This window comes from Phocoena sinus, chromosome 11 (assembly GCF_008692025.1).
Source record: "Phocoena sinus isolate mPhoSin1 chromosome 11, mPhoSin1.pri, whole genome shotgun sequence".
Classification (NCBI taxonomy): domain Eukaryota; kingdom Metazoa; phylum Chordata; class Mammalia; order Artiodactyla; family Phocoenidae; genus Phocoena; species Phocoena sinus.
Genome location: NC_045773.1, coordinates 83,582,609 through 83,609,573, shown reverse-complemented (window position 1 = coordinate 83,609,573; position 26,965 = coordinate 83,582,609). Strand labels below are relative to the sequence as shown.

The following is a 26,965-nucleotide window of genomic DNA, read 5'->3' as shown; positions in this document are numbered from 1 at the left end:
GCAACTGCTGAAGCCTGTGCGCCTAGAGCCTGTGCTCCACAACAAGATAAGCCATCGCAATAAGAAGCCTGCACACCCCAACGAAGAGTAGCCCCTGCTCGCCGCAACTAGAGAAAGCCTGCACGCAGCAACTAAGACCCAACACAGCCAAAAAGAGGAATTAAAAAAAAAAAGAAAAAAAAATGATACTTTCCCTTTTGATGGCTTCTACAGCATGCAGTCTCAGAACATTTTCTAACACCTGGTCTGTTTGAGGCAACGGAAGGCATTACACCTTCTGTGAATTTTTTGAAACACGAAGTGTAAAAAGAAGTAACCTCCTCTCAAGTTATATGAATTCTCTGGGTTGTTAAGATTGCTGCTCGCTCAGTAGAAGTCTCCTGAGCTTAAGGTACCACAGGAAAAATATGACATATGCTTTATGCTGATCTTATGAAGCCAGTTAGCAGTCAGTATCGTGAATTTAAATGGAGGGATAGAGGGATTTTTTTTTTTTTTGAAGATATGCTGAATATGCAATTAGGACCAAGATTCTGGACTCATTAAATTAGCAGTAGAATTGAGGTCTTGCTCAACGCTCTCAGTTTTAGAATTTAGGCAAGTCATTGAGCATCATTGGGTCTTTTTCAATCATTTAAAAATGATACGGTTGGGCTGGATAATGTACGTGGTTCCTCTTAGTTCCAAATTTTCATATTAGTTTTATTGAATTAGTTCATTTGTTATTTTATAGTGATTCTTCTAGTTTTTATACTGTACTTTTTATTTTAAAAATTTTTTTAAAGTTGATTTTCTTAATTTTTAAATTTATTTTATTTTTATTTTTTTGGCTGTGTTTGGGTCTTCATCGCTGTGCGCGGGCTTTCTCTAGTTGAGGCGAGCAGGGGCTGCTCTTCGTTGCGGTGCGCGGACTTCTCATTGCAGTGACTTCTCATTGCACAGCGTGGGTTCTAGGTGTGCGGGCTTCAGTAGTTGTGGTGCGCGGGCTCAGTAGTTGTGGCTCGTGGACTCTAGAGTGCAGGCTCAGTAGTTGCGGTGCATGGGCTTAGTTGCTTTGCAGCATGTGGGATCTTCCTGGACCAGGGCTTGAACTTGTGTCTGCTGCATTGGCAAGCGGATTCTTAACCACTGCACCACCAGGGAAGTCCTACATTTGATTTTTAAATAAATACAAGCTCTTAGAGAGTCATTGTATTAATTCGTTAAAAAAAATTTCCTCTAAATCTGTAAACGTAGTGCTGAACATGAAGTAGACATTTGGGGAAGACTACGTAATGGTAACATTTACTTGTTATCTAGGTTTGTGTGTGTATCTCTTTAAAATGTCCATCACTTTATATTCTTTGGTGTAGCAAATAATGCTTTTCATGTAGTTGGCACTTAATAAAAAGTAGCAAAATTAATGTAATCACGAACGACGTATTACTCCTCTCCCCTACTGGCATCTTTAAAGAAAAGTTGGACACACTTTTCATACATTTTTAAAAAAAACTTTTATTACAGTAATTATGCCCAATGGGTAAATGAAAGCCCTGCTTTACATCCTGGCTTTGGTAAATTACTTTTCTGGATGCTCTGAGCTAGCCCTGGAACGGTAATGATACCATGGATTGTTTCTGGAAATTAGAATAATCTTTGCAAAAACATGTCTGAGTAATCACTTTTTATCATGACGACACAGAATAAGATCAGTTCCCCTGGTTGTATATTGTAAGGCGAAGAATTATACTGATAAGGGGTCACCATTTTGAAAATCACCACTGTCAGCATAATATAAATTGCAGGCATTGGGTCACTTGGAATTAATTTTCCTCTCCCCTCATCAATCTGTGGGACACATTAGAAGCCCAGGAATAGTGTGAAAGCAACAATATAGACCCAGTGGGATCAAGCAGCACAGAAGAATTATAACAGCCTTAAATGCTGGGTGACTTGGTGGTTTTTCCAAGTCAGTTTTTCTAAAGGCTACTTGACTGGAGAACTTTTGCTATATTTTATACTGTTCCCATAATGGTTAACCCACTTGGGTATTTATGATCTGATAAATCAAAGAACTATAATACTTTTATGTGGTATTTTAAGAAAAGAAACTGCTTTGACATTTGTATGCATGACACAAAATGATTTCTCTCTCTCTCTTTTTAAAATAATATAAAGGATTTAAATAGACCCTAGATTATAATGACATTTAAATATCGCTTTTTCATGTCCAAATAATTTTAAGGTCAGGAGCCACCTTAAATTACTTTTGGAATAAGGCAGGATATAAGTAAATATAAAACATAAATAAATAAAAATTTAAAAGAAAAAATTATGCACAATTCTACCAGGGCACAACTCTTCATTTTTCATAGTCCCCTCAAGACTTTTGCTACATAGCTTACCTATTTCAATTGTTGTAATCTTTATTAAACATTTTATTTTACTTATGCATTTTCATTTAACATTATATCATAAGAATTTAAAATATTTTGACAGATGTAAGTTTACAACTACATAATTTTTGTAAACATGAGGTTTATTAACATGAGACCATTAATTACTGAAGTCTTTCTTATTACCTTACCCTAGTTTAGAGATTACTAGTAGGAACATCGTAATACCTAACGATTATCAAGTGGTTATTCAGCCTCCCTTTTAAAGTACATGACATCTTTAATCTAATTTTCTTATCTACAAAAAGGGAATAATAATACTTAATTAACAGTTTTGTAATGAAATACATGTAAAGGGCTTAGCTCAGGAAGGAAAGCCTCATCACTGTCATCATCACCATTGTTGCAACCACTCAGTCTTTAGTTTGTTACTTTGGATATCCCTTTCTTGGGAATTCCTTTTGGTTTTCCCAGGGTTGGGTGAGATACGCCTCTGTATGCCCATAGCACTACCAAAAATGGCCTTTCTAGTTTTCTATTTCTATATTTCTGTTTTTCTATCATAATTGTGTATTTCCTTCTTGTCTGATTGCCTTCCGGAGGGTACACTCTTGAAGGCAGACACCTTGTCCTCTACGTTGTATTCCCAGGACCTTCATCGTGAGGGTGTGTAGTAGTAGATGTTGAGTCATAGTTTGTTGAATGAATGATTTATTTAACAAAAACTTCGCATCTGCATAGATTTATGACAGTGACGTGAGATTATTTTTAGACTTATGACATGCTCAAAGAATATTTTCTCTTATAGTCCACTGATGTCTGTGAACAGATCTTGAGGGTGGTGAGTAGGTCCAATCGACTGGAAGAACTGGTGTTGGAAAACGCTGGACTTAGAACGTGAGTATTTCCTGAATACATGAATGTGTTGCTTTAAGACATTTTGCCATTTCCTCTAAAATTAATATATAGTTTTGAGAAAAACGTTAGGCTACTCACATACAGAGTATAGTGTATTCCTTTCTTAAAAAAAGTCTCTGTGATCCCCATCATTATCATGAAGGTCAAGGATTTTCTGACATCTTTTGCAGTTGTGTCACATGGTATGTTTGATGGTACGTAAGTATAGTGGTTAAGAGCATGGACCCTTGAGCCAGATGCCTGATGGCTTTGGGCAAATTGTTTCAGTTCTCTGTGCCTCAGTCTCTTCATCTTTAGGGTGTAGATAATAATAATGCCTACTTTATAGAATATGGTAGTAAGGATAAATGAATTAATACATGGGAAGTGTTTAGAAAAGTATCTTTCATATTATAGATGCTATGCGTTAGCTTTTACTAGTATCATTAATGGCAGTCATAGTAATCCACATTTCATAGGATGTTACTGCTTTGTTTTGAGCTGTTTTAGCCATTTCTCTCCCTTTTCAAATTCACACTTAAATAATCTTCATCTAGTGGTTCAGTAACCAATACCCAAGCCTTACCAGGGGCAGGTGAGTTTGAATCTGCTGGAGTAAAGATTTTACTGCTACTACGTGAGGAGGGTTGACGGTTTCATAATCATAGCATTTAGTGCGTTATTTTACGTTTAACACACCTGAGATAGTGATTTTGACTTTTGTTACGATATAGTGCTAGCAACTGTAGCCTTTAAATTCAGTGATTAGGGCAGTCAGTTTTGCATTCATGATTATTGCATGAAATTAGAACTGATACAGTGAATAGCCTACTGTACTTTTCATGAAAAGCAGGTTCAGTTCAGGATTTGTTTTTTAAGTCATGAAGGAGCCAAATAGTACTACTAGTAGCATCCTGCAGTGTGTCTTTAAAGGGGCAATTATATATTTTCTTTTCTCTTTTGAATGAGATTTTGACTGATCAAGATGAACCATATTCTAGCTATGGCTTTACAGACTCTAATGAGGATATGAACTAGGGTAAATAGATTGGTTCTTAACAAATATATAGGTTAATATCGTAAAGAATGCTTTTCTCTTTTTAGATTTCACCCTAGCTTTAAATTTTTTATTTGAGCAGTTTTACACTTTGTGTTATTTCATCTGACTGTTTTGTTTACTTGCAGAGATTTTGCACAAAAACTGGCCAGTGCTCTAGCACATAATCCCAACTCAGGACTCCATACGATTAACCTTGCTGGCAACCCACTGGAGGATCGAGGTACCGTAACATTTACGTGACCTTTGATGCCAGAACTGTAAGAGGATTAGGGAGTTTTAATTGAGCCATGCCTGAAGAATAGTGTCAAGCTTAGCTGTAATTATGTTATAAATGCTGCTGATGCTCTCATTGGCTTCTAATTCTTTCCACCCTTTTGTGAAAATACTCGTGCTACAATTTTATCAGCTGATAAGCTATTCTTGAAGTGACCCATATGGAAAGGAGGATATTATTTTTATTTATTATTTTTATTGAAGTCTAGTTGATTTACAGTGTTGTGTTAATTTCTGCTGTACAACCAAGTGATTCAGTTATACACATATATACATTCTCTTTTATATTCTTTTCCGTTATGGTTTATCCCAGGATACTGAATATAGTTCCCCGTGCTATACAGTAGGACCATGTTGTCTATCCATTCCAGATGAAATAGTTTGCATCTACTAACCCCAGACTCCCAGTCCATCCCTCTCCCCGACCTCCCCTCCCCCTTGGCAACCACATGTCTCTTCTCTATGTCTGTGAGTCTGTTTGTTTTGTAGGTATGTTCATTTGTGTCATATTTTAGATTCTACGTATAAGTGATATGGTTATTTGTCTTTCTCGGAAAGAGGATATTATTTTTAAACTATTGTATTGGTTTTTTATTGCTGGGTAACAAATTACCAGAAACTTGGCAGCTTAAGGTGACACAGATTTATTACGACACAGTGTTTTGGGGTCAGAAGTCTGGGTAGAGGTTAGGTGGGCTCTCAGTGTCATGAGGCAGAAATCAAGCTGTTAGCTGGGGCTGTGATCTTACCTGTGACCTGGGGTCTTCCTCAAGCTCTCTGGTTGTTGGCAGAATCAATTTCCTGAGGCTGTATGACTAGGTCATTATTTTCTTGCTCGCTGCTTGCCAGGGACCACTCCCAGCACCTGGAGGCTGTGTTTAGGTCCTTGCCATGTGGTCCCCTCCTCTCATGCCGGTCTGCCTCGCGTTCCAGGCCAGCAGAAGCACATCTCTCTGATGCTCTTTCTTTCAGTCTGCTCACCTGTTTGAGTCAGACCCACCCAAGACAATCTCCCTTTTTTTTTTTTTTTTTTTTTTTGCGGTACGCGGGCCTCTCACTGTTGTGGCCTCTCCCGTTGCGGAGCACAGGCTCCGGACGCGCAGGCTCAATGGCCATGGCTCAGGGGCCCAGCCACTCCACGGCATGTGGGATCTTCCCGGACCGGGGCACGAACCCGTGTCGCCTGCATCGGCAGGCAGACTCTCAACCACTGCGCCACCAGGGAAGCCCTTTTTTTTTTTTTTTTTTTTTTTTTTTCCATGCAGGGCGCGCAGGTTCCCGGGTTTCGGCACCACTTGCGGCGAGCCGCTTCTGACCAGCAGAATGACGAATCACCACACGCTAGATTCTTCTCGCATCACACTTTATTGGAGTACAGCTTGGTTTTGGGCGGATGGAAGGAAGACCCCTTTTTTTTTTCTTTGCGGTATGTGGGCCTCTCACTGTTGTGGCCTCTCCCGTTGCGGAGCACAGGCTCCGGACGCGCAGGCTCAGCGGCCATGGCTCACGGGCCCAGCTGCTCCGCGGCACGTGGGATCTTCCCGGTCCGGGGCACGAACCCATGTCTCCTGCATTGGCAGGCAGACTCCCAACCACTGCGCCACCAGGGAAGCCCCAGTCTCCCTTTTGATTAACTCGGAGTTGACTGATTAGTAACCTAATCACATTCATAATATCCCAGCTTATTCATTGGTCTGCCCACACACTTGACGAAATTATAGCGGGTGTGTTTACCAGGGGGCAGGAATCTTGAGGACCATCTTACAATTCTGACCATCACAAATGTTTTTAAATTTTTAACAAGATTTGAATGTAAGAATAGAGAGAAGTTGAAGGACTAGATTTCATGATGAGGTAAAAGAAGTTTTCATTACAAGTGTTTGTGTGAGCAGAGGGAAGAGTCAGTAGGTTTAGAAAGTGAAACTTGAGAGTTTGAATTCACAGTGGGAGAACATTGATGGATGAGGTTTAAGATGAAGTAGCTTTGTCTCTAGAGGGAATACTTCGTTTTCATTATCTGTTGCAGGTGTTTTCCAGCATTGTTGAGTAAGGGCCTTTCATCTTGTGATGTTATATATTCGATGAGGATTAATTATTAAACTGAGCTGAAGATACTGATATAGACATTCAGTTTTGCTTTTTTATTCCTGATATTGACATTGTTCTTCATTGAAAAAGACACCCATGTGGTTTCCAAACAAACATTCGGAGAGGAACTTCACAGCCTCTGAAGTAGTGAACCTAAAGGAAGGTTGAGACTGAATTGGAAAACTAGTTCACATGAAAGACACTCTCATAGATATATAGGGCAAAGCTGAAAATAATGGATACATATCCCTGCAACAGGAGTTTCTCTGGGGTTTAGTCTTTTCTTTAAGAAAAACAACTGTTCTATTAGTCGAATGCCACAAAGAGGTGACTATAACAAAGTGGAAACCGTTATAGATCACCTTTTATAGACATGAGGGCTGTTTGGCTTTTGTTTTTAAGATGGAAGGGACTCGAACATTTTTCTCTACTGACAGGACAAAATCAGTAGTTGTTAAAAGCCAGTTGCTAAGGATGTGAAATCCAGAGTGCAGTAAGGGACACTCCTTAGTCATCAGGCAAACACAAATTCAAACCACATTGAGATACCACTTCAGAGCCAATAGTTTGCCTATAATCAACATAAGTGTTGGAGAGGATGTGGGAAATGGGAACTCATGCATTACTGGCGGGAGTGTAAAATGGGGCAGCCTCTTTGGATACTGGTTAACCAGTTGCTTCAAAAGTTAAACACAGGGGCTTCCCTGGTGGCGCAGTGGTTGGAAGTCCGCCTGCCGATGCAGGGAACATGGGTTCGTGCCCCGGTCCGGGAAGATCCCACATGCCGCGGAGCGGCTGGGCCCGTGAGCCATGGCCGCTGAGCCTGCGCGTCCGGAGCCTGTGCTCCGCAACGGGAGAGGCCACAGCAGTGAGAGGCCCGCGTACCGCGGAAAAAAAAAAAAAAGTTAAACACAAATTTGCTTGATGACCCAGCGGTTCCACTTCTAGGTGTTACCAAGAGAAATGAATCGTATGTCCACAAGAAGACTCGTGAATGAATGTTGATAGAAGTGTTATTCATGATCGCCCCTAAGTGGAAACCCAAATGCCCATTACTGGTGAGGGGATAAACAAAATATGGTGTATCTGTACTGTGGAGCGCTACTCGGTAGCATGAGAGAACGTGGCAGTGATCCTGCCTAAGGCACGGTTGAACCCCCAGAAACGTTACGCTCAGTTGAAGAATCCAGACCCCAAAGACCTCTTGTTATTGTTTGGGTTTGGGAGGCAGTGAGGGGCAGAATGAGTCTGAGGCCCTTCATCTTTCTCGTCATGTGCGTCATATGCCCTGAGGTGCAGCCCTACTGGACAGCCTTGTCTATTGGACCCTCTCCTTTGGCTTAAACTCCTGCAACAGTGCTTCCTTCATTCTGCCTCACTAATTAGATGTGGATGTTTCTCCACCAGCTTAGTTCTCTTCCCTACTTCTGTCCGTCATTCTTTCCTAACCTTCGAAGACACACTACATCTAGCCTAAGACCTTGTACGTAATCAATAAATATTTTCTTTAAATTTGATTTCATTTAATCGAATTCCCTTTTGTGGTTTTTAAATTGCAGTTGAAAACCATGGTGAAGTTTATAGAGATTTCTTTTGTACAGAGTCAGAGCATGTATTCAGAGATGACGTTCCCCTGCCTCTTTGCTCCACTTTCCTACCTGTGTGACCTGATTTTGTGCATCTTTTCACCTACCTGCAGTCTGTTCCCAGGTGTTAGAACCATGAATCCTTCCAAGGATGTTTTCCACAGCTTGGTGCGTAGATACCGACTCTTCGGGGTGTTTTCTGCTCACTTACATTCAAGTTTTGACGCTCCTGACACGTTTCTGCCCCCTCTAATTCATTCGTCGCTGTGTTTGCCGGTGCCGTGGGACAATTGCCAACACCTGTATCCCCCACCTTTTTTCACTCTTGGGGCTGACCCTCCTGAACACCAATTCTTTACAGGCTTTTTTTTCATCCAGGCTAAATATCTGAAAGTGATTGGTAGCTTTTCTGCTCCTGGATGGAAAGTCCACAAGAAATCCAACTGAGTGTAAAATATTTATAGAAACTTCAAAATAGGGAAAAATCTTCATGACTTTTTTTCTGAGCTTTTCAATGGAAAACAATAAAAAAGCATGGGGGAGGAGTTTGCAATTGAATTGTTTAGTCTATAAAGAGAGACTGAGCCCAGGAAGATTATTTACAAGGAATTGCAAAGAAACACAAGGCAGTTTGGCAGCCTCGAATTCTGAGGAATTTAAGCACCAAGTGGAATTTGATTTTGTACCTGAACCATTCTTTCAGGGACTTATTTGGAAACTCTAGAGAGGAAGTTTGGCTCCTTGCTTTGTGATATGAAAGTTGATGCAGCAAAGCCCTGATATTTACAGCTCAGCTTCCCTGTCAGGCTCACGTGCAGAGGACAGGCAGCCTTCTGTTGTTAAGGGGCTTGGGGTGGAGGAGGTTGAAGTATGATTTAGTAGGAGGGGTGTAGTGTGTATGGGCAACGTTTCCAATGCTGGATGCCCTGCTTCCGCTCTGCGAGAGCCCCACAGGGCAGTGAACGGACCACACACAGGCAGGAGCTTCTCTTATCCTGTTTGTGGGGCCGGCCCTGCGCCCCAGCTTGCTCTTGGCCTTCTAGCCCAGTGTGTTTTCAGATTGTGGGTCAAGACCTGGTAAGCATTAAAAAACAAAAAAAGAAATAGAATAGAAAATATCAGAGTGCATTGTTCAGGAAAATTTGGGTTTTAGTTTTCTATTACATGTGTATGTGTTTATTTTGGTATGAGGTTCCTGCATCATGATGACAAATCTCTTTCTTTATGTGGGTCATGGTTGAAAAGGCTTGAAACTCCCTGTTCTAGCTGAACTTCATTAACTAGTTCTGTGGTGAGTCCTCTGGGCTGACCCAGTATCTGAACCAGGGTGTTTCAGTCATCACCTCGTGACTAATCCTTTGGGTCTGATGACTTTTTGGATCAAAGTTGAGTGTTTTGGGGGAATGCAGCTCTTCTCTCTCTGCTCATTTCACACACTTTCCTTCCCTAAATGTCACAAGCTCTGTATTCTGTTCTCCCTAGTTACCCGTCCCAGTTATCCTAGATTTTATGATCTTAGCCTCATCAGGAATGTCTGTCCTTATTTCCTCCCCTCACTTTGTTCTAAATTGGATTATTCTGTTTAAAGATGATTTAGAATCCTGTCTTGGAGTGTTTTTCTTTTGGAAATGTTGACCTGAAGCACCCAAATATTTTATTTTTTCTCCAGCCATCTGGTGGTGGCTCTGATTTGATTTTCTGGATGAGACAAGATAAATAGATTCTAGAATTGTCCCTTACATTTTGGGGTGCTGTAGATCTTTCATATCTCAGTGTATACCAGTGGATTCTGGAGTCAAAATACATAGGTTCGAATCTGGGCTTCTCTGCTTTACATCTGAGTTTCCTTGGACTAGTTACCTAACTTCTCTATGCCTCAGATTCCCCATCTCTAAAATAATAATAGCACCTCCTACACAATGGTGTTCTAAGGATTAAATGAGGTAATACACATAAAAGCCATAAGAATCGCCTGTCACATACTATGCACTCTCAATAAGTGTTAACTTTTACTACCATATTTGATTCATAAAATAGTCTTGTGAAGTTAAATAGCACAAATGTTATTATTCCCCTTTAGAGATGAGGAAACCATGTTTACATAATTTGGGAAAGTTTGCAGAGTCATACCTAGTACTGACAGACTCTTGTTCAGAATTGCCTTAGTGATCAATCAATCAGCCTTTATACTGTGGTTGGGATTTTCTGATTTGGCTGTCTAGATTTCTCTTGGAAGTGTAAGGAAATAATTTTGTGTACGCGATTTGGAAAACATTGGCTTTTTCCATAGCACGTCAATGCATTTTCTTAATCACTTTGATATTTAAAGAGGCCAGGTTTCTGTGCGACAGCTACTCAGCAGAAAGTACTTTTGTTTAGAGTCATGATTTCAGCCATATTTAATTGATATTTTTATGGTTATACAGGGTAAAACAGTATTTTTAAAACTGCATAGATTTGGATTTTAGGGCATTCAAAAATTAAGTGTGTTGACAGTTTTTTCCCACTAGTCTTTTATTCCTATATTCCTAGTTCTTGAATCTCTCTCTCTCAGTCTTATTTTTGAAATACTCCATCGTGTTTTCTTTATTTACTTCGTTTTTTTTTTTTTTAGTGTTTCTGAACTCTCCAGGGACGCCATTGGAATTAGTAGAAATCTAAAGATTTTAAGTCTCACCTGTGTTCTGACATCTACAGTGTCAAATCTATATGCTTTCTAACAGACAAGAAAGAGGTCCTTTGTTTCCCTGTATCATGTTGCTAGAACTCCATAGCAGGATTTTGTTAAATTATTAATATTATGCTTCCGGTCAACCAGGACCCACCTTAAACCGTTTTTTCCAACCATGTGAATCACACTGATTCCAGAATATCAAAATTTTAGAGTTTTATATGTTATTGTCATAGGCTTTTAAGTACATGCATGATTAATGGGTTAAAACTGCAATGTCAAATTTAATTTCCTGTCTTAGGAAGTTAATTACATCAGATGGCAAATTATAATTCTAAACATTTTATAATTACTTTTTTATTAGTCATAAATATTTCGATAATAGTTTTGTTTTGAAAGGAGAAATAAAAATTCAACCATTTTTTTCTTCTAAATTTGACACATAGTAAAACAAAAATAAATTACAAGAAGGGTTATTCATCCAGTAAAGTCTCCAGATGAAAGCTTTTGGTGATAAATTTCATTTTAATTCACAGCTCTGAAGGCTAAGTTTTGCTTTATTTGGGGGGCAGAATTGAATAGTTTTGGCCAGAGGTTGAAAACGTCTCTTCTGTCCTTTCTTTGTGGGGAAATGTTTTCTTGGTGATCAGTTTCTTCCATGGCACTATTGAGTAACTGACTTCAGGAAGTACAAGGCAGGTTAATTTTTTTGTGTTTCCTGAGATTTTGGCTGCCAGGCACCCTCAATCCATTCATGTTGCCAAGACCCCATTTCTGAAGTCTGCCAGAGTGGAGGACCCTTTGTGTAATAATCTGTTACGTTTTTATCAAAAGTGAATTTAGTTTTTTCATTTTCAAAAAACTGAACAGTACTGGCCCCAGTTATGCCTTTCATTCCATTAGCACTTAGCAAGGGTGTTTCTTTAAAGAAGAAATATAATATATTTATGAGTTGTGGATGCCTAGGAAACTAAAACAAAACATTTCATCAAGAAAAAAAGAAGCTAGTAACTTAGTCTGGGATTAGATAAAAAATACTTTAACTGAACAGTCTTGTATCTGAGACTTTAGTCCTTTTTACCTTGAATCCTGCTTTCTTTGTTTAAAATAAATGCTCAAACATGACTTTCTTCACCTTTATTCTAACTTAGGGGCTTCACGTTTTATTACTTTCATTACTTTAGGGTGTGATAGTTCTATTTCTAGAGAAAAGTATTGTTGGATTATTTACTCTTTTTTGTCTACCTTCCTTTTTAAAAGGAAGTTTATGATTAAGGAATGAACAGATGGGTGGGTGTCACCAGTAGTGTAAAATAATTGTTCCATTCTGGCCTTGCATTTGGTTGTAGGCATTTACAATTTTATGTGGTGTTCCAGGTGTGTCTGACACAAAAGAAAATATTGAAAGTTTAGAAATTATCATTTTCTCAAAGAACAAAGCAAAACAACTCAAGTCAACCTGAGTGAAACAAATTTGAAGTTTAACTTTGACCTAACAGATATTTTCAGCATGATTTGGGGATATATGTATCCATTTTTAAACATTGTCATAGCATATACTTTGCTGAGTGAAAAAATACGTGAAAGAATTGGTCATGAGTAGTCAATGATAACTCTTGTCAATATTTAAAATAAGAATCTGGTGTCCTTTCCTCTTCCATACCTAATTTTTTTTAAAGACTTAACTTTTTTAGAGTAGTTTTAGGTTCACAGCACAATTGAGAGAAATGTAGAGAGATTTAGTATATTCCCTGGGCCCACATAGGCATAGCCTCCCTTGTTATCAACATCCATCAGCAGAGTTAAGACATTTGTTACGATTGATGACCCTCCATTAATGCATCGTAATCACCCAAAGTCCATAGTTTTCATTAGGGTTCACTCTTGGTGTTTAATGGGTTTGGACAAATGTATAATGACATGCATCCCTCATTATAGTATAGTATCATGCAGAGTATTTTCACTGCCTGAAAAATTCTGTGTTCTACCTGTTTATCCTTCCTCCCCATGCACCCCCATACCCAACCCCTGGCAATCACTGGTCTTTCTACTGTCTCCAGAGTTTTGCCTTTTCCAGAATTTCGTGTAGTTTTCAACTACTATGGGTAAATACCAAGGCGTGTGATTGCTGAATTACATGGTAACATTAAGTTTAGTTTTATCAGGAATCACCAAACTGTCTTCCAAAGCAGCTGTCCCATTTTGCATTCCCACCAGCAATGAGTGAGCGTTCCTCTTGCTCCACATCCTGGAACATTTGATGTTGTCAGTGTTCCAGATTTTGGCCATCCTAATAGGTGTGTAGTAGTATCTCATTGTTGTTTTAATTTGCATTTCCCTGATGACATATGATGTAGAGCATCTTTTCATATGCTTATTTGCCACCTGTATATCTTCTTTGGTGAGATATCTATTAAGGTCTTCGGCTCATTTTTTGATTAGGTTGTTTATTTTCTTACTGTCGAGTTTTAAGAGTTCTTGTATATTTTGAATGACAGTGCTTTATCAGATGTGCCTTTTGCAAAGATTTCCTCTCAGTCTCTGGCTTGTCTTCTCATTCTCTTGACATTGTCCTTTGTAGAGCAGAACTTGTTGATCTTTTAAAATTAATTTCTTTGGAATATAGTTGATTTACAATGTTGTGTTAGTTTCTGCTGTACAGCAAAGTGAATCAGTTATACATATATGTATAGCCACTCTTTTTTAGATTCTTTTCCCATATAGGCCATTATAGAGTGTTGAGTAGTTTCCTGTGACATACAGTAGGTTCTTATTATCTATTTTATATATAGTAGTGTGTACATGTCAATCCCAATCTCCCAATTTATCCTTCCCCCCTCCTTGGTAACCAATAGAACTTTTTAATTTTAATGAAGTCCAGCTTATCAATGATTTCTTTCATGGACTGTGCCTTTGCTGTTGTATCTAAAAAGTCATTGCCACCCACAGACATCTAGATTTTCTCCTCTGTTATTTTCCGTACCTAGTTTTCTGAAGTAACTTTTTTCATTGAAGTATAATGTACATTGATAAAAGTTTGTAAATCCCGTAATGAATTTTTACAAAGAGGATGCTTTTATGCAACCTCTACAAAGATCAAGAAATAGGACATTACCAGCACTACACAAGCTTCTCTTTTGTTTTGCCCCACCCTTCCCCTCCACCACCTGGAAAAGATAACTACTATTCTGACTTCTGTTATGATAGATTAGCTTTATTTATTCTGGAACCTCACCACTATAGAATTATATAATACATACTCTTTTATATTTGTCTTCTTTTGCTTTTCTTTGTTGAGAGGTTTTTAATAATAGATTTATTATTTTCTTAAATAGAGGAGATTATTTCTTCTTATGTAAATTTTGCCAAGTTGTATTTTTCATGTGGAATTTCTTCTAAAATGATACATTTTTTGATCTGTAGATGTTTTTATACCCTTCAGTTCTATTTGTAGTGTCTGCAGGATCGCTACTGGCATTCTGTTTTCATTTCTGATTCATATAATTTGATTTGATCCTTTTCTTTCTCTCTTTTTTAAAGTCTTGCTGGGATTTATTAATTTTATTGGTTTTTTTTTTGAAGAACAAGCTTTGTTAAATTTACTTATTTTATGACTGCTTTCTGTTTAATGATGTCTTCTCTCTGTTATTTCTTTCCTTCTGTTTATAGGGATGGAGTGAAGATAAATTTGCTGTTTTTTTTTTTTTTTTTACACATCTTGAGATGGATACTTTGATAATTAGTTTCCAGCTTTTCTTCTTTATTCACATATGTATTTAGGAATATAGACTTCACTCTAAGGAGGGCTTGAGTTGTATCCCCAAAATTTGATGTCATAATTTTTAAAATTTAAATAAAAATTTTAAAAAGATTTCCATTGTGATTTTTTTTTCTTGGACTCATTTGTTATGTAGGAATATATTGCTTAAGTTCTAATTATTGGGAGATTTTTCTAACTGTAATTTTTAAAATAATTCCTATCTTAATTCCATAGTAATGGTAGCAGTTAGAGAACATACTGATAGTTTGAAAATATACTCTGTATGATTTCACAGAAGTTAAGGAATATACTGTTTGTTGAGACTTGCTTTATGACTCAGTAGATGGTCACTTTTGGTAAATTTTCCTTGTGTATTTTGAAGAAATATATTCTGTAGTTATTAAGTACAGTGTTTTAAATATATCAAATAGATTTTTTTCAGTATGCTCTTGATATCTTGTATATTTTATAGCTTTTTTTGTCCATTTATCAGCTACTGACATAGATGTGTTTAAAAATCTCCCTCTATTGAGTGTGTGTGTGTGTGTGTGTGTGTGTGTGTATACACACACATATATATGTATAATAATACATGTATTTTCTTTTTTTGCCATTAGATTTACTTTATATATTTTGAGACTGTGATGTTCAGATTGTGCAGATTTAAAATTATTACATCTTCATTAAAGAAATATCTCATTTATCTCTAGTAATACTTCTTAAAATCTAACTTGTTTTATATTATTACAGATAAACTAGCTTTCTTTTGGTTAGATTTGCAGCATGTATCTTTTTCCATGCTTTTAGGTTCACTTTGGAATACATGCATTTCTAAGTGTGTCTCTCGAAACCATCTGATATTATTGTTTAGCTAATCCATCTTTGACTTTTAGTCTGAATACTTAGTACATTTATATTTAATGTAATTATTGATTTATTTGTGTGACAATCTACTGTATATCTGTTTTCTCTTTATCACTTTTTTTTGTTGTTCCCTTTTCCTCTTTCTTTGACTTTTGGATTAATAAAGTTTTCAAAATTTCTCCATCTTTTTCCTCTCTCCCCTCCCACCCCAATACATTTTACAAGAATGTATTGACTAAATATCAGTCCTGTTCCCTCTCTGCAATTAATATTATGGATTAACATTTTCAAATCTCTAGAAATATTTTTAATTAAAAAACCTGTTTAACATTATTTAATCCAGTGATTGTCAAACTTATTTTGGAAATGCTGTGGGCGATAGGTAGGGTCTCTCAGTACCCTACCATCCTTGGGGAAATGCCCGTCTAGAAGCTTCATCAAGCTGAATGACGTTTAGGTTATTTCTAGAGTAGTACGTATTAATTGATAAAATTTATATGTAATTTGGGGTTATGTGATAGGGCAGCAGCCAGCACGGTTGTTCCTTATTGGTGCCTGGAGTTTGGGACCATACAGTTAATAGTGTTTTAGGATTCTTCCCAAAACATGCCCCCTGGGAAGGTGATAACTCAGATACAGCAGGAGGTTGGTTGAAGGACCTGTTGGAAGAGCATACGTTCATCTATTAACTTATTTCCTCCCAGAAAAGAGTCTACATTCATTACAGTCCTTGGGTGAGTGAGCTGGTTTTCACAGTAGCCCACTCTGGCCATTAAATTTAGAGACCCCTGGATTTTTATTACTGTAAACTCCTTGGGATTAATTTTGTGTTACCAAACGTAGGTTAAAGGTGGTTTAAAACATGCTCTGTTGCTTTGTCTGAGGTTGTTAGCCATAAGCCAATTAAATATTGGAAGTCACCTGCTTAAAGTGAAGCCGTTATCTGAATAGTTAACATCACATTGCTTTTCTTGACAATAATTAAATAGCATGCATCCGTTCACCCAGAAGAGTGATTAGCTCATTAAGACACAGGTTAAAAAGAAAAGAGAAGAAATTATATCACTCTTCCCAAGACTATTTGCATTTGAAATAGCACTATGCGGAGAGGATAATACTTGATCCAAAGAAAAACATCTCTAATGGTAAAGTTTCGATAATGTGCTTTTCTCTTACCCTATAGGTAGGACTGAAAGTAAAGGAGGCATGATGGTAGATGATTAGAAAACAGTGTCTAACATTAGAAAGAAAAAACGATCACTTTAATTGGAATCAAAGTTAACTTTCAGGCATTGTAAAACAAATGCAATCCTAACAACTTAAAAATTCTAACAGAGCCGGGAGGGAGTTCGGGGAAAAGCCTGCACCGGCCGAAGAGCCGTGTGGATGAAAGGCTCTTGATGCTCCAGCCCAGGAGGCAGGGCTCTGCCTCTGAGGTAGGAGAGCCAACTTCAGGACACTGATCAACAAGAGACCTCCCAGCTCCACATAATATTAAACGGTGGAAATCTCCCAGAGACCTCCATCTTAACACCAGCACCCAGCTTCACTCAACGACCAGCAAGCCACAGTGCTGGACAACCTATGCCAAACAACTAGCAAAACAGGAACACAACCCCACCCATTAGCAGAGAGGCTGCCTAAAATCATAACAAGGCCACAGACACCCCAAAACACACCACCAGACGTGAACCTGCCCACTAGAGAGACAAGATCCAGCCTCATCCAGCACAACACAGGCACTAGTCCCCTCCACCAGGAAGCCTACACAACCCGCTGAAACAACCTTAGCCACTGGAGACAGACATCAAAAACAACGGGAACTACGAACGTGCAGCCTGAAAAAGGAGACCCCAAACACAGTAAGATAAGCAAAATGAGAAGACAGAAAAACACACAGCAGATGAAGGAGCAAGATAAAAACCCACCAGACCTAACAAATGAAGAGGAAATAGGCAATCTACCTGAAAAAGAATTCAGAATAATGATAGTAAGGATGATCCGAAATCTTGGAAGTAGAATGGACAAAATGCAAGAAACAGTTAACAAGGACCTACAAGAACTAAAGATGAAACAAGCAATGATGAACAATGCAATAAATGAAATTAAAACTACTCTAGATAGGATCAATAGCAGAATAACTGAGGCAGAAGAACGGATAAGTGACCTGGAAGATAAAGTAGTGGAAATAACTACTGCAGAGCAGAATAAAGAAAAAAGAATGAAAAGAACTGAGGACAGTCTCAGAGAGCTCTGGGACAACATTAAACGCACCAACATTCGAATTATAGGGGTTCCAGAAGAAGAAGAAAAAAAGGAACTGAGAAAATATTTGAAGAGATTATAGTTGAAAACTTCCCTAATATGGGAAAAGAAATAGTTAATCAAGTCCAGGAAGCACAGAGAGTCCCATACAGGATAAATACAAGGAGAAATACGCCAAGACACATATTAATCAAACTATCAAAAATTAAATACAAAGAAAGCATATTAAAAGCAGCAAGGGAAAAACAACAAATAACACACAAGGGAATCCCCATAAGGTTAACAGCTGATCTCTCAGCAGAAACCCTACAAGCCAGAAGGGAGTGGCAGGACATACTGAAAGTGATGAAGGAGAAAAACCTGCAACCAAGACTACTCTACCCAGCAAGGATCTCATTCAAATTTGATGGAGAAATTAAAACCTTTACAGACAAGCAAAAGCTGAGAGAGTTCAGCACCACCAAACCAGCTTTACAACAAATGCTAAAGGAACTTCTCTAGATAAGAAATGCAAAAGAAGGAAACGACCTATAATAACGAACCCAAAACAATATAGAAAATGGGAATAGGAACATACATATCGATAATTACCTTAAATGTAAATGGACTAAATGCTCCCACCAAAAGACACAGATTGGCTGAATGGATACAAAAACAAGACCCTTATATATGCTGTCTACAAGAGACCCACCTCAGACCTAGAGACACATACAGACTGAAAGTAAGGGGATGGAAAAAGATATTCCATGCAAATGGAAACCAAAAGAAAGCTGGAGTAGCAATTCTCATATCAGACAAAATAGACTTTAAAATAAGGACTATTAAAAGGGATAAAGAAGGACACTACATAATGATCAAGGGATCGATCCAAGAAGAAGATATAACAATTGTAAATATTTATGCACCCAACATAGGAGCACCTCAATACGTAAGGCAAATACTAACAGCCATAAAAGGGGAAATTGACAGTAACACATTCATAGTAGGGGACTTTAACACCCCACTTTCACCCATGGACAGATCATCCAAAATGAAAATAAATAAGGAAGCACAAGCTTTAAATGATACATTAAACAAGATGGACTTAATTGATATTTATAGGACACTCCATCCAAAAACAACAGAATACACATTTTTCTCAAGTGCTCATGGAACATTCTCCAGGATAGATCATATCTTGGGTCACAAATCAAGCCTTGGTAAATTTAAGAAAATTGAAATTGTATCAAGTATCTTTTCTGACCACAACGCCATGAGACTAGATATCAATTACAGGAAAAGATCTGTAAAATATACAAACACATGGAGGCTAAACAATACACTACTTAATAATGAAGTGATCACTGAAGAAATCAAAGAGGAAATAAAAAAATACCTAGAAACAAATGACAATGGAGACACAACGACCCAAAACCTATGGGATGCAGCAAAAGCAGTTCTAAGGGGGAAGTTTATAGCAATACAAGCCCACCTTAAGAAGCAGGAAACATCTCGAATAAACAACCTAACCTTGCACCTCAAGCAATTAGAGAAAGAAGAACAAAAAAGCCCCAAAGCTAGCAGAAGGAAAGAAATCATAAAAATCAGATCAGAAATAAATGAAAAAGAAATGAAGGAAACGATAGCAAAGATCAATAAAACTAAAAGCTGGTTCTTTGAGAAGATAAACAAAATAGATAAACCACCAGCCAGACTCATCAAGAAAAAAAGGGAGAAGACTCAAATCAATAGAATTAGAAATGAGAAAGGAGAAATAACAACTGACACTGCAGAAATAAAAAAAATCATGAGAGATTACTACAAGCAACTCTATGCCAATAAAATGGACAATCTGGAAGAAATGGACAAATTCTTAGAAATGCACAACCTGCCAAGACTGAATCAGGAAGAAATAGAAAATATGAACAGACCAATCACAAGCACTGAAATTGAAACTGTGATTAAAAATCTTCCAACAAACAAAAGCCCAGGACCAGATGGCTTCACAGGTGAATTCTATCAAACGTTTAGAGAAGAGCTAACACCTATCCTTCTCGAACTCTTCCAAAATATAGCAGAGGGAGGAACACTCCCAAATTCCTTCTACGAGGCCACCATCACCTTGATACCAAAACCAGACAAGGATGTCACAAAGAAAGAAAACTACAGGCCAATATCACTGATGAACATAGATGCAAAAATCCTCAACAAAATACTAGCAAACAGAATCCAACAGCACATTAAAAGGATCATACACCATGATCAAGTGGGGTTTATTCCAGGAATGCAAGGATTCTTCAATATACGCAAATCTATCAATGTGATAAACCATATTAACAAATTGAAGGAGAAAAACCATATGATCATCTCAATAGATGCAGAGAAAGCTTTTGACAAAATTCAACACCCATTTATGATAAAAACCCTCCAGAAAGTAGGCATAGAGGGAACTTTCCTCAACATAATAAAGGCCATATATGACAAGCCCACAGCAAACATCATCCTCAATGGTGAAAAACTGAAAGCATTTCCACTAAGATCAGGAACAAGACAAGGTTGCCCACTCTCACCACTCTTATTCAACATAGTTTTGGAAGTTTTAGCCACAGCAATCAGAGAAGAAAAGGAAATAAAAGGAATCCACATCGGAAAAGAAGTAGTAAAGCTGTCACTGTTTGCAGATGACATGATACTATACATAGAGAATCCTAAAGATGCTACCAGAAAACTACTAGAGCTAATCAATGAATTTGGTAAAGTAGCAGGATACAAAATTAATGCACAGAAATCTCTGGCATTCCTATATACTAATGATGAAAAATCTGAAAGTGAAATCAAGAAAACACTCCCATTTACCATTGCAACAAAAAGAATAAAATATCTAGGAATAAACCTACCTAAGGATACGAAAGACCTGTATGCAGAAAATTATAAGACACTGATGAAAGAAATTAAAGATGATACAAATAGATGGAGAGATATACCATGTTCTTGGATGGGAAGAATCAACATTGTGAAAATGACTCTACTACCCAAAGCAATCTACAGATTCAATGCAATCCCTATCAAACTACCACTGGCATTTTTCACAGAACTAGAACAAAAAATTTCGCAATTTGTATGGAAACACAAAAGACCCTGAATAGCCAAAGCAATCTTGAGAACGAAAAAAGGAGCTGGAGGAATCAGGCTCCCTGACTTCAGACTATACTACAAAGCATCAGTAATCAAGACAGTATGGTACTGGCACAAAAACAGAAAGATAGATCAGTGGAACAGGATAGAAAGCCCAGAGATAAACCCACGCACATATGGACACCTTATCTTTGATAAAGGAGGCAGGAATGTACAGTGGAGAAAGGACAGCCTCTTCAATAAATGGTGCTGGGAAAACTGGACAGGTACATGTAAAAGTATGAGATTAGATCACTCCCTAACACCATACACAAAAATAAGCTCAAAATGGATTAAAGACCTAAATGTAAGGCCAGAAACTATCAAACTCTTAGAGGAAAACATAGGAAGAACACTCTATGACATAAATCACAGCAAGATCCTTTCTGACCCACCTCCTAGAGTAATGGAAATAAAAACAAAAATAAACAAATGGGACCTAATGAAACTTCAAAGCTTTTGCACAGCAAAGGAAACCATAATCAAGACCAAAAGACAACCCTCAGAATGGGAGAAAACATTTGCAAATGAAGCAACTGACAAAGGATTAATCTCCAAAATTTACAAGCAGCTCATGCAGCTCAATAACAAAAAAACAAACAACCCCATCCAAAAATGGGCAGAAGACCTAAACAGACATTTCTCCAAAGAAGATATACAGAATGCCAACAAACACATGAAAGAATGCTCAACATCATTAATCATTAGAGAAATGCAAATCAAAACTACAATGAGATATCATCTCACACCAGTCAGAATGGCCATCATCAAAAAATCTAGAAACAATAAATGCTGGAGAGGGTGTGGAGAAAAGGGGACACTCTTGCACTGATGGTGGGAATGTGAATTGGTTCAGCCACTATGGAGAACAGTATGGAGGTTCCTTAAAAAACTACAAATAGAATTACCATATGACCCAGCAATCCCACTACTGGGCATATACCCTGAGAAAACCAAAATTCAAAAAGAGTCATGTACCAAAATGTTCATTGCAGCTCTATTTACAATAGCCCGGAGATGGAAAGAACCTAAGCGCCCATCATCGGACGAATGGATAAAGAAGATGTGGCACATATACACAATGGAATATTACTCAGCCTTAAAAAGAAATGAAATTGAGATATTTGTAATGAGATGGATAGACCTAGAGTCTGTCATACAGAGTGAAGTAAGTCAGAAAGACAAAGACAAATACCGTATGCTAACACATATATATGGAATTTAAGGGGAAAAAATGTCATGAAGAACCTAGGGATAAGACAGGAATAGAGGCGCAGACCTACTGGAGAACGGACTTGAGGATATGGGGAGGGGGAAGGGTGAGTTTTGACAGGGCGAGAGAGAGTCATGGACATATACACACTAACAAACGTAGTAAGGTAGATAGCTAGGGGGAAGCAGCCGCAAGGCACAGGGATATTAGCTCGGGGCTTTGGGACAGCCTGGAGGGGTGGGAGGGGGAGAGTGGGAGGGAGGGAGACGCAAGAGAGAAGACACATGGGAGCACATGTATATGTATAGCTGATTCACTTTATTATAAATCAGAAACTAACACACCATTGTAAAGCAATTATACCCCAATAAAGATGTTAAAAAAAAAAAAAAAAAAGAATATTAAAGTAAAAAAAAAAAAAAAAAAAATTCTAACAATCCCCCTTTTCCCTTTCTTTCTCAGGTGTGTCGTCTTTAAGTATTCAGTTTGCCAAACTCCCAAAGGGATTAAAGCATTTAAATTTATCTAAAACCTCATTGTCACCTAAAGGTACAGTATATCTTATTTACTTAACTGTGTCTATAATACTTCTGCTGCCCCATGGTACCTTACATAGTTAGAATTAATACTTGTTGTGTATCTGCATTTAAAAATGTAGTTGACCCTTGAACAATGTGCTTTAAACTTCCCGGGTCCACTTACATGCATATGTTTTTCAACAGTAAATACTACAGTAGTACACGGTCCACAGTTGGTTAAATCTGTGGAAGTGGAGGAACCGTGGATACAGAGAGCTGACGATTAGTTACACGCAGATTAATCCCCACGTTGTTCAGGGTTCATCTGTATGTGTATTATAGTACTCTGGAAGTTTTAAGATAAAGAAGTTATCTGATTTCTGGTGTTCTAAAGTGAAATGCTTTCAGAGTAGAGAATAATTTTCAGGTATGCCTGTGGTCTCCAACTTTTTAAACTTTGAGTCAGGGAACGCTCACCTGGCTGCTTCCTGCCTCACATTCCTAGAGGTAGCTGGTTGTGTTTTGCTGTTGTTGTTTTTGTTTTTGTTTTAGCAACGTTTTGTTTGTTTTTATTGAAGTATAATTGACCTACAACACTCTGTTAGGTCCAAGCGCGTGAGATAGCGATTCGATATTTCTCTACATGACAAAATGGTCACTACTGGTTGTGTTTTTCTTGGTTCATCCTTGGAAAGACATCAGCCATCCCCACTTCCCCGTTCCCCCTTCCCCTCCAGATGGACTGTCTGCTGCACAGAAAACAGTTGGGCCTAACTGACCAGTCCCAGTCACCACTGTAGCTCTACCTGCTCTATTTCCTGTCCTGGAAATTGCCTTTCCTTCCACAGGTTCTTTCCTGACTCCACTCACCATCCTCTCAGTTTTTCCATTTTGTTCTTATTTTGCTACATCAGCACCGTCACAATAATAATTAAGATCTCCCTCCATACACGGCCTTGTATACGCTTCGTATTCTGCTTGAAAAGCTTGTCTTTCATCTTGTATAGGGAAAACCTCCATTCTTGCCTTCCTTCTGTGTTTCTCTTTCCTGTGCATCTCCTTTACTACTCACACAAAACATCTCACTTCTGACACCTCTGGTCACCAGATGTGTGGAAGTTTTTCCCTCACAACAGGCAATTCTCTGTGACGCCACCTGGGTAGCCTACAATTCAGCTCAGTATCTACCTGGAGATGGCACGAGATCCTGCAGGTTAAGGGCTCAGTCCCACAAGACTGCCATGCCCCCCGACCGCCTTTAGATACCAGTTCACACGCCCAGGTTATCAGAGGTTCCAAAGACCCCCCTCCTTGAGTTTGATTAATTTGCTAGAGTGGTCCACAGAACTCAGGGAAACGCTTACTTACGTTTACTAGTTTATTAAAGGGTATGATAAAGGATACAGATGAACAGCCAGCTGAAGAGGTATTTAGGGCGAGGTCTGGGGGGGTCCTGAGCCCAGGAGCTTCTGTTCCTGTGGAGTCGGGGTGTGTCACTCTCCTGGTGTGGACGTGTCCATCAACCTGGAAGCTCTCCAGAACCCATACCGTTGGGATGTTCATGGAGGCTGCATTACGTAGGCATGGTCAGTTATTAACTGCATTTCCAGGCCCTCTGCCTTTTCTGCAGAAGTGTTGATGGGTGGGGGTGGGGGTTCTCAGCATGGCTTGGTCTTCCTGGTGACCAGCCCCCATCCAGGAGCCCACCAGGGTTACCTCATTAGAGCAAAAGATGCTGCTAACGCTCTTACCACTTAAGAATTTACAGGAGTTTAAGGAGACCTGGGTCAGTGTCAGGGTCAAAGACAAATATTAGAACAAGGGATGTTTCCAGTGCTCTTATCACCTAGGAAATTACAAGGGTTTGAGGAGCTCTGTGCCAGGAACGGGCATGGGAGGCAGAGACCCATATATATTTTCTCTTATCTCACACATCTCCAAATATTCTTGGAGAGCTTCAGTTTATTTTATAAAACCCTCATCTGTGATCATCTCTTCTGAGATGTCTTATTCCTGAGGCTTCAACAGAATCAATTTCTCTTTCCTTTCTAGATCATATCTAACATTATTGTATAAATGTGGTGTCTTCCCTACTTGAAGGGGGCTCTCCTTGCAGCCTCTGTATCTCTCATCTCCGTATCTCCAGCACCTGGCATAGTGCCTGGACCATTGTGGGTGTTCAGTGAAAGTTTCTTGAATTGAATAATTTCCCATTCCTTAACTATATCACTATGTTTTGAGGGCAGTATGTGTAGCAATGGCCCGTTCTCTTGCAGATTGCCTAGGTTCGAATCCTAACCTTTTTGCTTACTGTAAATTTGCTTTTACAATCTCTTGGTTGTACCTGCCTCATTTGTACTATGGAACTACGAGCATCTGCTTCATCAGAGGTGCTGGGATTAAATGGGTTACTACGCATACAGTGCAGTTTTTGGCACAAAGGGCCGCGCTGTCCATGCCGCCATCATCTTCTTCCTCTTCCGTCTCCCCTCTCCTCCCTCTCCCTCTCCTCCTCCTCTCCTTCCTCCCTCCCTCCCTCCCTCCCGCCTCCCTCCTTCCCTCCCTCCTTCCCTCCCTCCCTCCCGCCCTCCCTCCTCCCTCCTTCCCTCCCTCCCTCCCACCCTCCCTCCTCCCCTCCCTCCCACCCTCCCTCCTCCCCTCCCTCCCTCCCTCCCTCCCCCCTTCCCTCCCTCCCTCCCACCTTCCCTCCCTCCCTCCTCCCCTCTCTCCCTCCCTCCCTCCCTCCCTTCCTTCCTTCCCTCTGTTGTGTGTTTTTATATGCTTTTATTTCGCCTGGGACAACCGCAGTGTCGCACCTACAAATCTGGTGAATGACTGCTGCTCCTGGAAGATTCAGTTTCTATCCCATTTTCTCTTTGAAGCCTCTCAGACAGCCTCCTCTCACCACACCCTGTGGGACCAGATGTTCCCTTCGCTGTGTTCCATAGCACAGGAATTTGTAAATTCCTCAGTTTTAGTGCGTCTCCCATTGTATTTTGGTTGTGTCCTAGCCTGGGAGGTTCTGGATGGTAAGGGCTTTGCCTCATTCATTGCCATGTCCCTGGCACCCAACACACTGGAAGTTCTCACTAAATGTGTCGTGGATGAGTGGGTGAAGCAAAGTGGTCCCAGAATGGTTTTCTGTCCATCTAGTCATACTTTATTCTGACCATACAGTTTCACTGAGTGATTTGAAATTGGGGGTGGTTCCATACGTCCCATGATTTTATGTGCACACATTTGTACCCACATGTTTAAGATGAAGGCATAAAAGCAACTTTCCAAAGGGAAACATTTCCCCAGGAGCCAGTGTTTTCTGTCTTGATGCCTGAAGCCATCTACAGATCTTAAAGCTAAGTGTGTGTAGTCCCTTTTTGTTATCACTCTTCTACCTCAGCAAATTAGTTTCATAAAAACCTTTTTTTTCTGATGATTATCGATGCATTACATATTTATGGTAAAGATTTAGAAGATACTGAAACGTATAAACGAGAAAGCAAAAATTACTTGTAATGCCAGTACCAAGCCATTACAAGACTGTCACTGTTGACAACTTGGTACCCATCCTTCCACACTGTTTTCTGCCTGTACATAGTTTATTTATATACATACCTACAAAAAACACTCACATGCATATATGCAATTATACTGTGCTTACTATCTCATAAGCTTCCTCCCCTGCCCCCTGTAGTAAATTGTGATCATTTATGTCAGTAAATACTTGGTCCACTTTCAAAGGCTATGCCATAGTTCAGCATATGCAGAATGTTCCCTAATTTATTTAAATGATCTGTTGTACATTTAGATCATTTAAAATTCTTCAGTAGTGCAAAGAACACTAAAATGACTTCTATATGTGGTCATGTGTTAATTTCTTCTTTAGGATAAATTCCTGTAAGTAGAATTGCTAGATCAGAGTTTGCAAACATTTTTTTTTTGTTTGTTTGTTTTGCTGTATGCGGGCCTCTCACTGTTGTGGCCTCTCCCGTTGCGGAGCACAGGCTCCGGACGCGCAGGCTCAGTGGCCATGGCTCACGGGCCCAGCCGCTCCGCGGCATGTGGGATCTTCCCGGATTGGGGCACGAACCCGTGTGCCCTGTATTGGCAGGCGGACTCTCAGCCACTGCGCCACCAGGGAAGCCCAAGTGTTTGCACACATTTTTAAAAGCGTTTTCTGATATTCATTGTCGAGTTGTCCTCCAGGTATTTCATATAACCCTCTCTACACTCTCACTATCAGTA

The 26,965-nt window shown here is 39.1% G+C and overlaps 1 protein-coding gene across 4 annotated transcripts in view; it reads left to right on the top strand.

Moving 5' to 3' along the window:
• The window catches only part of CARMIL1 (capping protein regulator and myosin 1 linker 1), a 323,730-nt gene that overhangs the window by 170,051 nt on the left and 126,714 nt on the right, over positions 1-26,965 (top strand). For all 4 annotated transcript variants that reach the window (XM_032647357.1, XM_032647356.1, XM_032647355.1 and 1 more), the window contains exons 10-12: positions 3,184-3,272; positions 4,458-4,552; positions 22,668-22,754. In XM_032647357.1, the coding sequence (XP_032503248.1) occupies positions 3,184-3,272; positions 4,458-4,552; positions 22,668-22,754 (271 nt within the window). The remainder of the gene's footprint in view (positions 1-3,183; positions 3,273-4,457; positions 4,553-22,667; positions 22,755-26,965) is intronic.